Genomic DNA, 14,477 nt, shown 5'->3' with positions numbered 1-14,477 from the left:
CTGACAAAGAGCTAAATCAGGTGCCCCTCACAATATCAGCGGGAGGTGAGGGAGGCTGATCTCAGCTCAGGGGAGGGGACAAGAAAATTAACAATCATGGAATGTTCCTTATACACCAGGCGCTGGGCAGTCTTACAACCTTTTTAGCATTGGATGGAAAATAAATATGAAATAAATCAATGAATGAAGAGCTATGGATCCATGGATATTAAAGCATTATTGGGTGCTACATTAAGCACCTTCTGGCAAATAATCTTGTTTAAACCTCACCAAATATCATATACCTTCTCTGTCTCCTGCCCTGCTTTTTTTTCATCAGAACCTTTTTTTACTGATTCATATATTCTAGTTCTGTTCACTTGTTCATGGCCTGCGTCCACTGTTGGCATTTTCAGCTTCTCTCTGAGCAAGGAACCAGACAGCAAATGAATGAGGCAGACCTGGTTTCTGACTTCTGGGAGCACAGGACCAAGAATGAGACCTGTTAATACACAACAGCGTGCAGGACCTACCCCAACTTGGTCTTACCTACTCCATACTCTCTCTACTTGCTCATTCTGTTCCAGCCACACCAACTCTTTATCTGCTCTGCACATATGCCAGGTCATTCCTACCACAGGGCCTTTGCACTTCCTAGTGGCACTGTCTAGAATACATAAAGCCTCCCTGGTGCCCCAGCTGGGGCTCCCTGCTTGTTGTCACACATGTGCCCCATTCACCCTGCTCAGAATATCAGAATATCACCTCCCCAGAGAATGGGGTGCAGCCTAGAAAGACCAGCAGGTGTATGGCACACAGTAGGTCTCAATATCTTCCTGCTGTCCCTGTTTCCAACTCCAAATCATGATGGTGTGACCTCTGAGACATCCAGTGGCCCAAATGTACACAGAGCCACCCCCCATTAGGAGTCGAATGGGACAAAGAACCTTCTCTGACCCCTGCATGGTCAGGGAGTCATATCTTGGAAAGCACACGAGCCTCCTCAGACCTGGAAGCTTTGACTCTGGTATACCCTCCCTTGTTTGGCCAGCAATCCTAAGAGCCAGAGAAGTTTGGCAACCTGTCCAGGTCACACAGCAAAGTGGTCACTGAGCAGAGACCTACCCCTAGGTCTCCCAATGCTTTGTCCAAAGTTCTTTCTTACCACTCCATGAGATCCCCTGGGCTTTGGTGTCATCAGGGTTAAAAATAGGATCAGAGTGACAGGGAAGGCAAACTGTCTCATAGTAGTGGAAGGCAGGAGGCTACATCCAGAAATGGGCTGGCAGGCATGTGGTGGTGGAGGAAGATAAGATCTGTCCAGATCCCTCCACCTCTCTGAGCCTCAGTTCTCCCCATCTGTAAAGCGGAGATAACTACCTCCTGGGGTTGCTGGAGGATTAAAGGTGGTAACACTTACACAGCTACCAGGCCTGTCTTGGACTAAGCAGCTATGTTTTTTGTTCCTTATTGTCTTGTGGCTGAGAGGGAAACAAAGGAAATCAAGAAATTCCATGAGTGAGAAAGAAACTTCCAGTGTTGGACAGAGGAGTGGGTGGCCAGGGCCCAGCCCCACGATGACTTTCTGAGTTGTAAACACAGGAATGAAGAGGCTTGGAAGCCTTGAGCCAGTGACCAAGGCAGGAAGCTCTGGGGTCTAATTCCACCTCAGGGCGGCCAATGAGGTCGTGACTGAATAATCCCAATGGCATTCTGTGTTACACATACCCCAGAGCATTTACTAGGTTATCTGGGCAACGGATTATTCTAGAAATCAGAGATCGATTCACAATGCGTCAGGCACTGCCAGGAAGCCCACGCTGATTCCTCACTGAGTATGGGCCTCCGAGCAGGGAAGGGGGCTTAGGTGAGGGAACCAGGCTCTGATGTCAGCAACCCCACCCCTCTCTGGTAGGAAGCTGCATCGTTTCTCTGAACTCCTCCAGCTTTCACATCAAATGACCCTGCGCTGATTCAGAAGGAAAAAAAAGCCCACTGGCCAAACAAAGGGAAGGCAGAGCTGGTCCGTGATTTCTGTTCATCTGAGGACCCAGGAGCCCCGCCTCCTCCCAAAACAGAACCCAAATGTTCTCTTTAGCTTCAACGAGTGTTTGCTTTTACTCTAACTTCAATACCCTTTTAAGAAATAGAGGAGTGAAGGATGCCACGGGCTTGGAAATGAGAGTTGGAAGGTTTAGAGGTCTCTCGCCTTTTTAAAGCCCCTCCCTCCTCTGGCTTGGGGTGTCAAGAACACTCTAGAATGCCCCCTGAGGGGGAATGAAACTTACACTTCTGTTGTTATGAATCCGGTGAGCTCCGAGAGGAAGAGGAAGAGGATGAAGAGGCAGCAGCAGATAGAAACTGGAAGGAACAATACAGAGATGCACTGTTAAGGGTGGAGGGCACTGGTGGAAGGGGGTTGGGTCCTCTCCACCCCTCCCCTCTCTTCCCCCTCCCCTGCCTCTAGGAAAGCTGCTTAGAGGGAGGGGGAGAGAGGCCACACCAATCACCCCAAAGCCCCTTCTTAGTAGAAGCAGCCCTGCTCCCAGAAACTGTAGACCACCTTAGGTACTAAGTTGACCTTCCTATGGGGACTATGCCCCCCCCCCACTCAGGCGGGTCCTCAGTCGGGGGCCAGCCTGGCTTCCTTCCACAAAAGTATATTAATGCAGAGGTCAGTCAAAAACAGGTTGTAAACTGGTAGCCCACAAATGTGTCCTGTTCGGCAAAAGTGGTAGGGATTTTAAAATCTGCAGTTCACACTGAACAATCTGATTTCACATCAAAGGTCAGATTGCTGGCTGCTCCACAACACTCAAGCCCTTGCTCCCACACAGGGTCTGAGCTCACTAGTCTGTCAAAGGCCCCACCACTCCCTCTTGCCTCCCTGATTCCCAGGCTGAGGCTGAGTGTCTCTCGCCATCTACTGCCACCCCCAGTGGCACCATCACCCTGTGCCCACGTCTTCAACAGAGGTCAGAAAATGAGGATAACCGAGCACTTGGGCTTCAAGAGAAGGGACAGTTCTTTATGGAATGAATTCTTTATACAAGTCTGAAATGCAGGGAGTTTTGGAAAAGGGCTCCAGAGTTGGCCCACATCACTCATATTTATCTTGTCTGCTGGGCCCCTGACAAGGGCGAAATCTGTGACCCCTGGAGCCACTCCTGGGGGCAAGACAACAAGTGCCCCAGGATCTTCCTCAACTCCAGCCCCATCTCCTTATACATTCTCCATATCTAACCACCCAGCCACACTGAGCCGCATGCAATATGTGTTTTATTGCTGTTCCTGCGTTTCCTGCCCCTCCCATCTTACCTCCCCCTTTCCTCCCTGTTCCTCTCTTCTCTGGGAGGGGGGAACCTCTCTCTGTCCTCCCAGGCCAAGGCCCAGCTCAAACATCTTTTCTGGTGGGAAGTTCCCCTCACCCTGAGAGGTGGAGCTGGTCACTCTTTCCTCTGTGTTCCTAGGATCTATTCTCACACTTTCCACATTTTATTGGCTATTTGTGGCTGCTTCTCTCATTAACCCGCTATCCCTGAAGGCAGAAACTCCACAGCTCCAATGCCTAGCCCGGAGCTCGGCACACAGGAGGGAGTCACCACCAAGAGTATGGAATGAGAGCTGAACACACCTCCTCTGGGCTTATCACAGAGGCATGCAGCAGACAAGGGCTTACAAAGTATGGTCCACAGCTCAGCTGCTGTGCGTCTCTGGGTAAGCTGCTCACCAATCCCAGCCTCCGTTTCCTCATCTGTTAAATGGCCACATGCCTTATGGGGCTGCTCTGAATTTCCACAACACAGACACTAGGGTTGAAATAGTGCCTGGCAGGTAATAAAGGCTTGAGCATTCATTTATTATTAGAACTTTCATCAGGGAGACCTTGGAGGGCTTGGGAACTGACAAATGGGGTGACCTCTACTTTCCTATGAAGAAAAAAAGTTCCTGGTCCCACTTGCTGATTCTGCTACCTTCTTGACAGCCTGCTCCTGGACTAGCTGAGCACTGTGGTAAACTCTGAAACCAGTTATCATCCATCCACCTACCTACCTACCTACCTTAAAATGAACAAAGATTAATTCTGAGTGAAGAAGGAAGAGGACAAATGTTTGCTGGGCCCCTACTACATCATGCCCTGCGGTAGTAGCATGAATAGCCACCCTGTCATCTCACATTCCTGCCTGACGGGGCACATGTCCTTGTGAACTATGTAGAAATGGAGGCTCAGAGAGTAAGACACTGGGTCCAGGAACACACTGGAAGGCAGATGGGGGCACAAGCCTGGGACAAGTGAATTCTAGAGGCAATGCCCTAAGAAAAGAAACCCCAAGATCTAGGACTCCAAGTGAAAAGCAAGACAGGGACATCCCCAGAGTCCCCCCCACACACCTCTAAAACTAGACCAACCCATGGGATCCTAGAATGACTCTTCAATTCTTCAAACATTGAAAAAGCTATATGGGGCAGTATTAAACGGCTTCACTCTTTTTTTTTCTTCTCAGAAGAAGTAATACATGCACATGATAAGAAAAATAGTCAAGTTACATAAAAAAGCAGTGTGGTGAGTCTCTCTTCATCTGCAGACCCCTGCCCAGAGGTATCAGCATTATGGTCTCACATCCTTCTACAGTTGTTTAAGCATAGATGTACAAATCCCTTTTTTCTCTACGAAAACAACAGTATAATGTATACATCCTTTTCAACCATGCTTTGCTCCTCAGCAACCTATCTCTAAATACATGCCACATCAGTTTATACGGAGGGGGGATGTTTCCTTGCTTTTAGAAACTAATTTCAAATGTCTTTCCAGCTGCTGGATAAATCCCCTGCACTCCTGCAGCCACTGATCCCGATTTCCTGGCTCATGTCCTTTCCTTTCTCACCTGCAAACTGCAGCTATGATGCCTGATAAAGAGTCCCACTGCCAGGGAAAACACCCTTCCCCTGTAATCTTCCAGTATTATGTAGGACCCACATTCCAGGATCACTTTCACCCCTCCCAAACTACTCTCAAGCCCCAGCAACCCACTGAATGATGTAATGAACAGTCACAAAATAGGGAGGTATTTCTGAAGGTTAATGCTGACTTAGGCCAATCCAGCTCTTCTAACTGCTTTCCTTGCCCCACCCAACCCTGCAAAGAGGCCCCAAAGTTCTAACTCCATCCAGATTGGAAGTGGTGGGACAGGGATGGAAGGCTCCTTTTGGGAATCTGTGCTCCGTTCAAGGCCAGTCAACCCAGCAGGTAGACACTTGTTAAGTCCAGAGTCTGCTCAGCTGAAACCCAAGCGTCCAATAGCCCTGATCATACATGCTCTGTGACTACTCACCCTACCACTTACCCATACCAGGAGGACAGAGATGTTAACTCAGTATCACTGTGGCCTCAGGTTCTTACACAGTGCCTCGCTCAGAGGAGGCATGAAATAAGCATTTGTTGAATGAATGGATGAATGAATGAAAAACATACTTGAAGGCAAGTAGGAAGTATTTCAGCCAGAAAGGCCTTTGTGATACTGAAGGCTTGATGAAGGTTTTCCATCCATGTTTGGGCAAGAAGCTAACATCAGACTTCTGTTTGGGCTCTCTGACACCAGACTTCTTCTGAAACTGACTCAAGCAGTAGACGTTAGGAATGTGTCCCCTAGAGAGCATGTGTGAGTGGAAACCGTGCTGTGAGCAAAGGGGAACACAAGACCTAGGACCCAAGACCTAAGACTCTGGGAAGTCAAGGAATCTGTCCTAGGCCAAATGGCCACGTAAGTGAAGGAGGCAGAATTCAAACCTTGAGGCCGTGTGCTCCTCAAGAACAAAGACCAAAGCCCCTTCATCAACATGATTCTGGCACTTGGCACGGGATCTGGACCCAGGACCCAGTTAATACTCTGTTCACAAAATAGTAGCTAGGGGCTGGCTTCCCAGACCTCACGCCTTTTCCCCTCTTGTGTAAAGGAATTTGCTGTCTTGCATGTTGTGGCTGGGGCTGCAAATCAGACCACATCCCTGGAGGGCCATCTGGCAGTACCTTCTAAATTTTACAACGCACATACCCTTTGACCCAGTAATTCCTCTTCTAGGAAAGCTACCTTACAGAAATAACCATACAAGGATATAAAAATATATGGACAAGGATGTCTGCAATAGCAATAAATGGGAATCAAGAATGTCCACCCCTCAGGAGACTGGTTACATAAACCATGGGTCGCACAGATGATGGCAATGGTGGGTTGCCAGACACATCAGGAGGGAAGAATGTAGTGGGCCATTTATGTGTCGGTATGAAAGGTGTCCAGGATGTGTCAGCTGAAAAAAGGGCAGGGAAGAGTGGTATGGACGGTATGCTCCCATCTCTGCTTATAACAAGGATATCGGTATACCAAAGCCTGCATTTATTCTTTAAAAATACTAGGAGGATACAGATCTGATTGTTACACACACTTGACAAGGGTGAGACTTTAGAGGCCGTGAAGCAGAGGTCTGAACTCCTAGTTGGTGGGAGGAAGGGGACAGGACACCAGGGTCATAAACTAGTTGAACAGATAAATGAACAAGCTCCTTGCCTCTGACGTGCCTTGAATATCCTCTCTGGGGACCCAGGCACCAAGCGTCACAGCATTTGCTGTCACAGACCTTCACAGGCTGGTGGCTCCTGGCGGTCAATGACAAGAAGAGTGTAGTCCAAGCACTGAGGTCTCAGCACATATCTCACACTTGACAGGTATGAACTCATTTATTCCCCAGATCAGGAAACTGAGGATCAGGCCACCAAGCTACTAGATGGGAGAATGAACCCGGCTCTGCCAGACCTGAAGCCTGCTGGACATGCATCCTGTTACCTGGCTGCTCTATTCCCTTCCCCAGGGATGTGGAGACCCAGGAGTGGAGAAGGTACCCACAACGTCAATAAGGGAAGGCTGGGCGGGACCAGGTGGGGTCATCCCCATGACCCTGGTGCACCCTGGGAAGTAGCAATGGATTCCAACCTGACTGCCCAGCCCCAGGGCCCTGCTCACGGGACAGTCCATGGGGAGGGTCTCTCTCCCACACCAAGCACTGGTGAGGGAGTCAGGCAAGCTTACCTTTTGAGGGCTATGAACCCCCAGACAAGTCAGTTCACCTCTCTGGACCCACTTTCTCATCTAGAGTATGAGGCTATAAAGTATTCCTGCTTGCATGGCACTTTTAGCTTGTTTTTACTCAACTTCTCATGGTTGAGTAATAATAGATGCACAGATAGTACAGAGAGTTCCTATCCACCCTTCAACCAGCTTCTCCTCCTGTACACATCTTCTACAACCACAGCACACTTGTCAAAATGAAGAAATTAACCCTGAACACACCATTAACTAAGCTATAGACGTTACTCAAATCTCACCAGTTTCCCTGCTAATGCTTCTTTTCAGTTCCTGGACCTGACCTGGGACTCCACTTTGCCTTTAGTCTTCCTGTGTTCTTAGTCTTGAATCCATCGACACAGTCCCTCATTCTTTCCTTGGTTTCCAAGACCTTGTCATTTTTGAAGAGTACTGGTAGGTGTATTGTAGAACGTCCCCCAACTGGGGACTGTCTGGTGTTTTCTTGTGATTAAATAGGCTTGTCCTTTTTTGGGGGGTGATGATCCCTTGGAGGTGAGGTGCCCTTCCCATCACATCCCACTGGGGGGTACATGACACCCACAAGACTTCTCACTGGTTGATGTCAACTTTCATCACTTGGTTGAGGTGCTATCTCTGCATAGCTCCACAGGAAAGTTACTCAGACTGCCCATGCTGGTCTCGGACCTCTTTCCTATTGCTTTTGTGTCAATGTACCTCCAGCCTTTTCTTTCCTTTGGTGCTTCTTTGCTTTCTTTGGCCTCAAGCTGATCCACGCTTATTCTGTACTCTTCCTGCCGCAGCCCTGGAATGAGCTATTTCTTCAAGGACACTTAGGCTATTTCTTCAAGGACACTTAGGTCCTTTTACTGAAGACCGGCATTTAGAAACCAAAATCTGGTACAATTACTCTTTTTTTTTTTTTTTTTTAATGAGTAAAAACATGCTTGTGTCAAAAACTCCAGTAGCCTAATGGGTATGAAAGGGAAAAGTCAGTCTCCCCATGATCCCTGAGCCCCCATATCTCCTCCCAGAGGCAATTACTACCGATGATTCCAGGTATATCCTTCCAGAAACAGAAGATGCCTATACCTTACAGCATTATGGTGAGGACAGATGAGATGAGGAACTATGAAGGGCTGGCAAGATGCCCATCCTTTCTCCTCTTCTTCGTCTCTCCTTTCCTCTCTGGCTCAGCAGCTGGGCATAGGGAGAGCAGACCCAGGTATGGGATGGGGGGGAAGGAGGGGAGCAATGGCAAGGACGCTACTCACTAATGGCCCCAGTATATGTCGGCTGCGTGAGATCCTTGGGCACCTTCCTGTAGATGTCAAACCTGCGGAGAGCAAAAGGGGACAGGGGTGAGGTGGGTGCAAGGGGCATGTCTCAGGCATCAGGGGAGATGGTGTCAGCCACCTGGCCAGTGAGCCACAATTCTTCCCAGAACCAGCTTCTCCCACTCTTTCTGGCCATCTCCTCCAAGAGGCCTGCCAGACACCCCCCTGATGGGACTCTGCCCCACCCCCTGGCAGTACTCCCTCACAACACTTAGAACTACCTGAGATGACCCTCGTTTGGTTATGTTTCTAGGTTGGTCTCCCCCCTCCCATCACAATGGAACCTCCACAAGGGCAGGGACCTTGTTAGGTTTTGTCCTGGTGCATAGCAGAACTCAGTAAGCACTTGTGGAATGAACGGAACCCAAGTCTTGGGCTTCTCTGATGAAGGAAATAGGGAAACGCACAGTCCTTCCTGAGTTCCATGACGGCACTGCATTCCTGCCCAGCGTCACCTCTCCTCCCCCTCTTCCCTTTCCTGCCTCCCTCTCCCCCTTCTGTTTCCACTCCCCCCTGCCCCAGCTCCTGCAGCCTGCTTGCAAAGATTCTTCTTCACTCCAAGGCATGAAATTAACATAAAATCCTGCCTCGTCTCAGAATTAGCTTGTGATGACTATAGCTCTGGCTCCCATCTAACACAACTTTCCTCCCCACATACAGAGCAGATTCCTTTCTTTCATATGGGTCCCATCAGAGCAAACGAGGATCCTGGGGGCAGCAGAAGAATTTGGGGTTTGGGAGGCAGACAAACATGGTGTAATGCTGGCCAGCTATTCAATTAAGAGTTAAGGGGCACTGCGTGGCTCAGTGGTTGAGTGTCTGCCTTTGGCTCAGGTCGTGATCCTAGGGTTCTGGGATGGAGTGTTGCATTCGGCTTCCCGCAGGGAGCCTGCTTTTCCCTCTGACTATGTTTCTGCCTTTGTCTGTGCTTCTCATGAATAAATAAATAAAATCTTAAAAAAAAAAAAAAGATTTAAGGCCTTGGAATCAGACCACCCTGGGTTCAAATCTTGAGCTGGTCTTCCTTGCTATGTGACTTTAGGTTTCGCCGCTCCTGCCAGGCCACTGAGAGGAGTAATGGAAATAAATGTCTGTGGTGGATTTACAAAGCATTCACAGAGGAGGCGCCTCACACACTTGGCTTCCTTCCTGTCACTTGAACTTGAGCAGACAGTTCTCACAAAGCGGAGTTCTATCAACAGAGCTCTACGTCCACATGGTGTTCCTCAGCTCTCAGGCAGGACTTGGAATGGTGAAGAGGCCGGCTGCTTCAGCCCTTAGGTGTGACCAGTAGTTGGCATGTGGTTCCCCTTCAGTGACTAGGAAAAGCTGTCAGCACCCTGCTAACCTCAACGCAATGACTTGGAATCTTGCGTAAGATCTGATATTTGACTACCATGCGTTCACCCTAATTGCATGTGAAACGTGCTGGGTTTCCTAACACCTCAGGGGAGAAGATAATTCCTGGGGTTGCCAAGTTAAAAGGTAACACTTTCCCTCCTGCCTGCTCAGCTACCACTTATCTGTTCTTGGGCCCTGAAGGGGCACTAGAAACTGGGGCTGGGAGTGTGGTCGAGAGGGAGGGGTCCATATGACTCAATTATCCAGACCTACTCACCTCTCCCATTCTGAGAATGCTGACCCCTTTAGGCACAGGAGAGGTAAGAACATGTGTGAACTGTAGAATTAGCCAACCTGGGCTCAAATGTGACGCCACACTGTGCAACCTTGGGCACATTACTGACATAACCTCTCTGTGCCTCAGTTCCTTTGGCTGTAAAGTGTGGGCAACGATACTACCTCGCAGCATAGCAGTGAGGACCAAGTGGCTCCATACATATAAAGCACTTAGGACTATGTTTAGCTCCCAGGAAGTATTATAATAATATTTGCAGTTACTATTATTAATATTCATCTAACATTTACAAGCACCTACTAAGTCCTCTTTTAGGCACCGGGAATTCAGGTATAAAATTTGGTGCTTGGCCCCATGTGCCTATAGTTCATCAATAAACAAGGAAATGGAAGGGCACCTGGGGTGATGCGCAAAGCTTCTGGCAGCAGGTGATGTCTGAACAGAACAGGAGGAACAGAGGAAGAGTGAGTGGAGGCAGAGAGTAGTCCGGGAAGGGAGAACAGCAAAAGTAGAGGTCAGGAAAGAGGACCTGAACTTGACGTGCTGGAGCAGAGATGACGAGAGAGAGAGAGAGAGAGAGAGAGAGAGAGAGAGAGAGAGAGAGAGAGAGAGAGAGAGAACGCAGTGCTGGGACCAGCTGGAGGACCCGCGCCAGAGGGGTGGGAGGGGCTTTCAATCCAGCTTCCCCCTCCGGGTTAAGAAGGGCCTCACAGTTTATAAACTATATAAGCCATCATTCCCAAACTGGGAGTTTCAGAGGCCACTCAAGGTGAGGAGGTGGGGTGGGGGTGGCTTGGGGCAGTGTCAGAACCCAGTAAGGGTGAAGAGGGGAGAACTGGCAGTGATCCCGGGGTGGGGATGGGGGAGAGGCACTAATGTGAATATGTAAATACAGTGAGGATGGGAGCCAGGTGTCTCACTGTTGGGAACTGGAGGTACATAGAATAAACTCTGTGGTGCTAGAGTGGAAATGGAGGTTTCACTGTGAATTCATGATTTTCAATGTACACAAATACAGAAATACACATCATATTCACATGTATTTCCTAGCTCATTCCATAGAGAAGGCCCAGGAACAGTGACAGCCAGATAGCAGATTGCATCTGGTTCTTAAATGTTGGCTTCTAAATATTCTTCCCTCAGAGAAATGGCTGATTCCAGGGCTAGGCAAAGAAAACACAAGATGAGCTTGAAGTATCTTATGTCAGAAAGCAAGAAAGTGTTCAAAGAATGATGGGGACACAAGCCAAAGAAAGGGCAAGGTGAACGTTACAGTCAGTAATCACAGGAATAGATAATAACCCATTGGATAAAACAGGAAGCCACAAATCTATATAAAGAAATGAATAAATCAAAAGTTTGATAAGGAAAAGGATATTTATATGCCTTCAAAGCACCTACCCACAAAAGCCATATTAATTACAAAGGGAAAAAGAGTAGCTTTACAGTTGAGAAACTTGACATCATCTTAACCAAGTGACCAAAGTGAGTGTCGCTGGTAAGGAGACATATCATGTGCCTCCTGATCTGACAGACTGGGGAGGGCACATTGTAAACCCCTGTGGGGATCTTGCTAAGAATGTGCAACCTCAAATGAATCATGAGAAAGCAACACACAAACCCAAACTGAGGATTCATGACTAGCCAGCACTTGTTAAAAGCATCAAGGTCATGAAGGCAAGTAAAGGCTAAAGAACTTTCCAAAATTGGAGGAGACTAGAGACATGACAACTAAATCCTGGACAAGAAAAAGGACATCAGTGGGACAATGGCTAGGATTCGAATAGGATCCATGGTATCAGTTACTACTACTGTATAGTGTTATCTTCCTGGTTTTGATAATGGTATTTTGGTTACGTGAGATGGGGTAATAACATTTGGGGAAGCTTTGGTAAAGGGCATATGGGAAGACTCTGCATTAATTTTGTAAATTTTTTTGTAAGCTAGAAATTATGGCAAGATAAAAAGGTAAAAAAGTTTTTTAGGGCAGCCCCGGTGGCCCGGTGGTTTGGTGCTGCCTTCATACCAGGGTGTGATCCTGGAGACCCCCGGATTAAGTCCCACGTTGGGCTCCCCGCATGGAGCCTACTTCTCTCTCTCTCTGTGTCAGTCATGAATAAATAAATAAAATCTTTTTTAAAAAAAGTTTTTTAGTTTAATGGAATTTAAGAAAAACAATTTAAGGGGGGAGATTTCACATAAAAACCTCGCACAGCCTGCTTTCTTCACACATACCTGGTCCCTGTAGGCATCTGATTTTGAGGTGCTGGCTTAACAAATGTTTGCTGACTGTGCTGGGTGTCAAGAGTATGTTTTTGTTGGGAGCAGGAAGGGTGGGTGAGGGGGTGAAGGCTGAGTGAGCAAAGGTCTAAGAGGGGAGGGTAGACTTGGACCAAACTACAGGAGGCAATGGTGACCAAAGGAAAGAGGTGTTCTGGAAAGAGTCACTGATGTGAAACCAAGATCACCGCCAGCTTGTGCTGGGCACTTTTACATATACATATTCACCTTGAATTCTTATGATAACCCTGGCAGACACTGATACCTCAGTTTTCCATGGAGAAGACTAAGGCTAAGCTATAAGCAACTTGCTCAAGGTCACCAAGCCCATGACTAGTAGAGCTGGGATTCAAACTGAAGTCTGAGTCATAGGTCATGGTCCTTCTACTGCTCTGTACTTGTGGGAATCAGTATAGAGCTCACTTAGTAAGTTAAAATCTTAAGGTTTTGCTACTTCTACAGATACTGCCCTAGAGCAGATAGGAATCTCCTGGAAGATAGGGAGCAGCTCCAAATACATTAATTCATTTAACAGATATTTACTAAGTACTTCCTGGCCATATTCTAGATGTTGGAAAATGGAAGTAGTCAAGGTAGACATGGGCCTTGCCTTCATGAAGTTGCCAGTCTAGTAATGCTTTTGACTCCTTGAGAAGGGCCACCTAAACAAAATGTTCTCTAATAATTATCCCATTCTGTGCCATAAATCTAAGCTGGGGAGCGGTGGTGGGGTAAACTGAAAAAGACCCTGGGTTCAGAGCTGACCATAAGCCAAGTGAGTCAGCAGTTAATGTCACTAAGAAAATGGGCCACAGGAAGGCTGGTGAGAACCCAGGCATGTGACAGGCTGGGAAGTGAGCCGTCCTCTCTGGCTTACATTAGTCAATCCCTCATTGCGGTGATGTGGTGATGCGATTAGCTGTGGCCACCCACTGCCATGAGAATGGAGGAAAGGGTAAAGGGAGTAGAGGAGGGGGAAGGGATTCTTACTATGTATCTAGTGTGTGCTCAGCCCATGCTGTGCCTGTGGCTGGCATGTTCTCACTCAATTCTCTTGGCCAGGCTTCAAGTTAGGGGCTTTTATTCCATTTTATAGATGAGGCTTAGAGAGGCTGGTGGTTTGGCTAAGCTCACACACCTATGAAGTGCCACAGCAGGCATCTGAATCCAGGCCTGATTTACATTCTTGCTGCTTTTCCCAACAATGTGGGGACAAACCAAGACCACTTCAGTGGAAAATACATCTTAGGCAAAAAGGTTAAAGAACTGGAATTGGTTAGCCTCAAACAGAAAAAGCTAAAAGGTGGATTCTTTATTGTTGTCAAACAAAAAACTGCTCTTTTCCTGCCCTCCCACTACTGATTTTCTCAAAGGCAGGACCTGGACCCTCTTGCTGACCAGCCCTGTCCCATCCAGGCCCTTGGGGAACTGACTTCAATCAATCTGCAAAGATAAGATCTACTGGCTGGTCTTAACAAGATTAAGATGAAATGGATAGTGGAGAAGCTGGGTCCTCAGGGGTTCTTTGTACTGGAAATTGAGAAATTTTCCTTTGAAAAGGGGGACAAAGTAAGAGAACCATCAGCTAGAGTTAAGGAAGGCTGACTATCTATGCCAAGTGCCAGGAGAATGGGAGCCAGTGACTGGAGCTAGGTGGGCAAGAGGTTTATTACCTGCTAGGACAGGATGCATACACAGAGACCCCACAGGCCTTGCCTTCAACACTGTCCACTGTCAGGTCTAGAAGAAACACTGAGATCACTATATCCAACCCATTCATTTTATGGATGGGAAAATCAAAGCCTCAAGAAGAAGAGTGACTTGTCCAGTTCAAGGTATAATTAAACTCAGAATAGTTAAAACAAAAACAAGCCAATAAAAAACTTATGAAATCCTTGTTATTTCTCATGCTCTTGAAAAGTCATATGCTAGTGGTTCTCAACCAGGGGCAATTTTGCACCCCTGCCCCCTGCCCCCAGAGACATTTGGTTGTCACCCAGGGGAGTAAGGATGTTACTGGTATCTAGCAGGTTATGGCCAGCGAAGCTAATGCGTCTGACAATCCTACAATGCACGGGACAGTCCCCCACAACAAAGGATTACTGGCCCCAAATGTTCAGAGAACTTAAGTTGAGAAACTGTGTTGTA

At 47.7% G+C, this 14,477-nt stretch overlaps 1 protein-coding gene across 4 annotated transcripts in view; it reads right to left on the bottom strand.

The window, feature by feature from the left end:
- Positions 1–14,477, bottom strand: part of ERGIC1 (endoplasmic reticulum-golgi intermediate compartment 1) — a 106,636-nt gene that overhangs the window by 47,280 nt on the left and 44,879 nt on the right. For all 4 annotated transcript variants that reach the window (XM_055324891.1, XM_055324890.1, XM_055324888.1 and 1 more), the window contains exons 2-3: positions 8,351–8,412; positions 2,268–2,340 (exon numbers count right to left, since the gene is read on the bottom strand). In XM_055324891.1, coding sequence (XP_055180866.1) covers positions 2,268–2,340; positions 8,351–8,412 — 135 coding nt within the window. The remainder of the gene's footprint in view (positions 1–2,267; positions 2,341–8,350; positions 8,413–14,477) is intronic.

Source organism: Nyctereutes procyonoides, unplaced genomic scaffold, assembly GCF_905146905.1.
Source record: "Nyctereutes procyonoides isolate TBG_1078 unplaced genomic scaffold, NYPRO_anot_genome, whole genome shotgun sequence".
Taxonomy (NCBI): Eukaryota; Metazoa; Chordata; class Mammalia; order Carnivora; family Canidae; genus Nyctereutes; species Nyctereutes procyonoides.
Note: the sequence above shows the minus strand (reverse complement) of the source record. Positions and strands in the feature narration are given on the sequence as shown.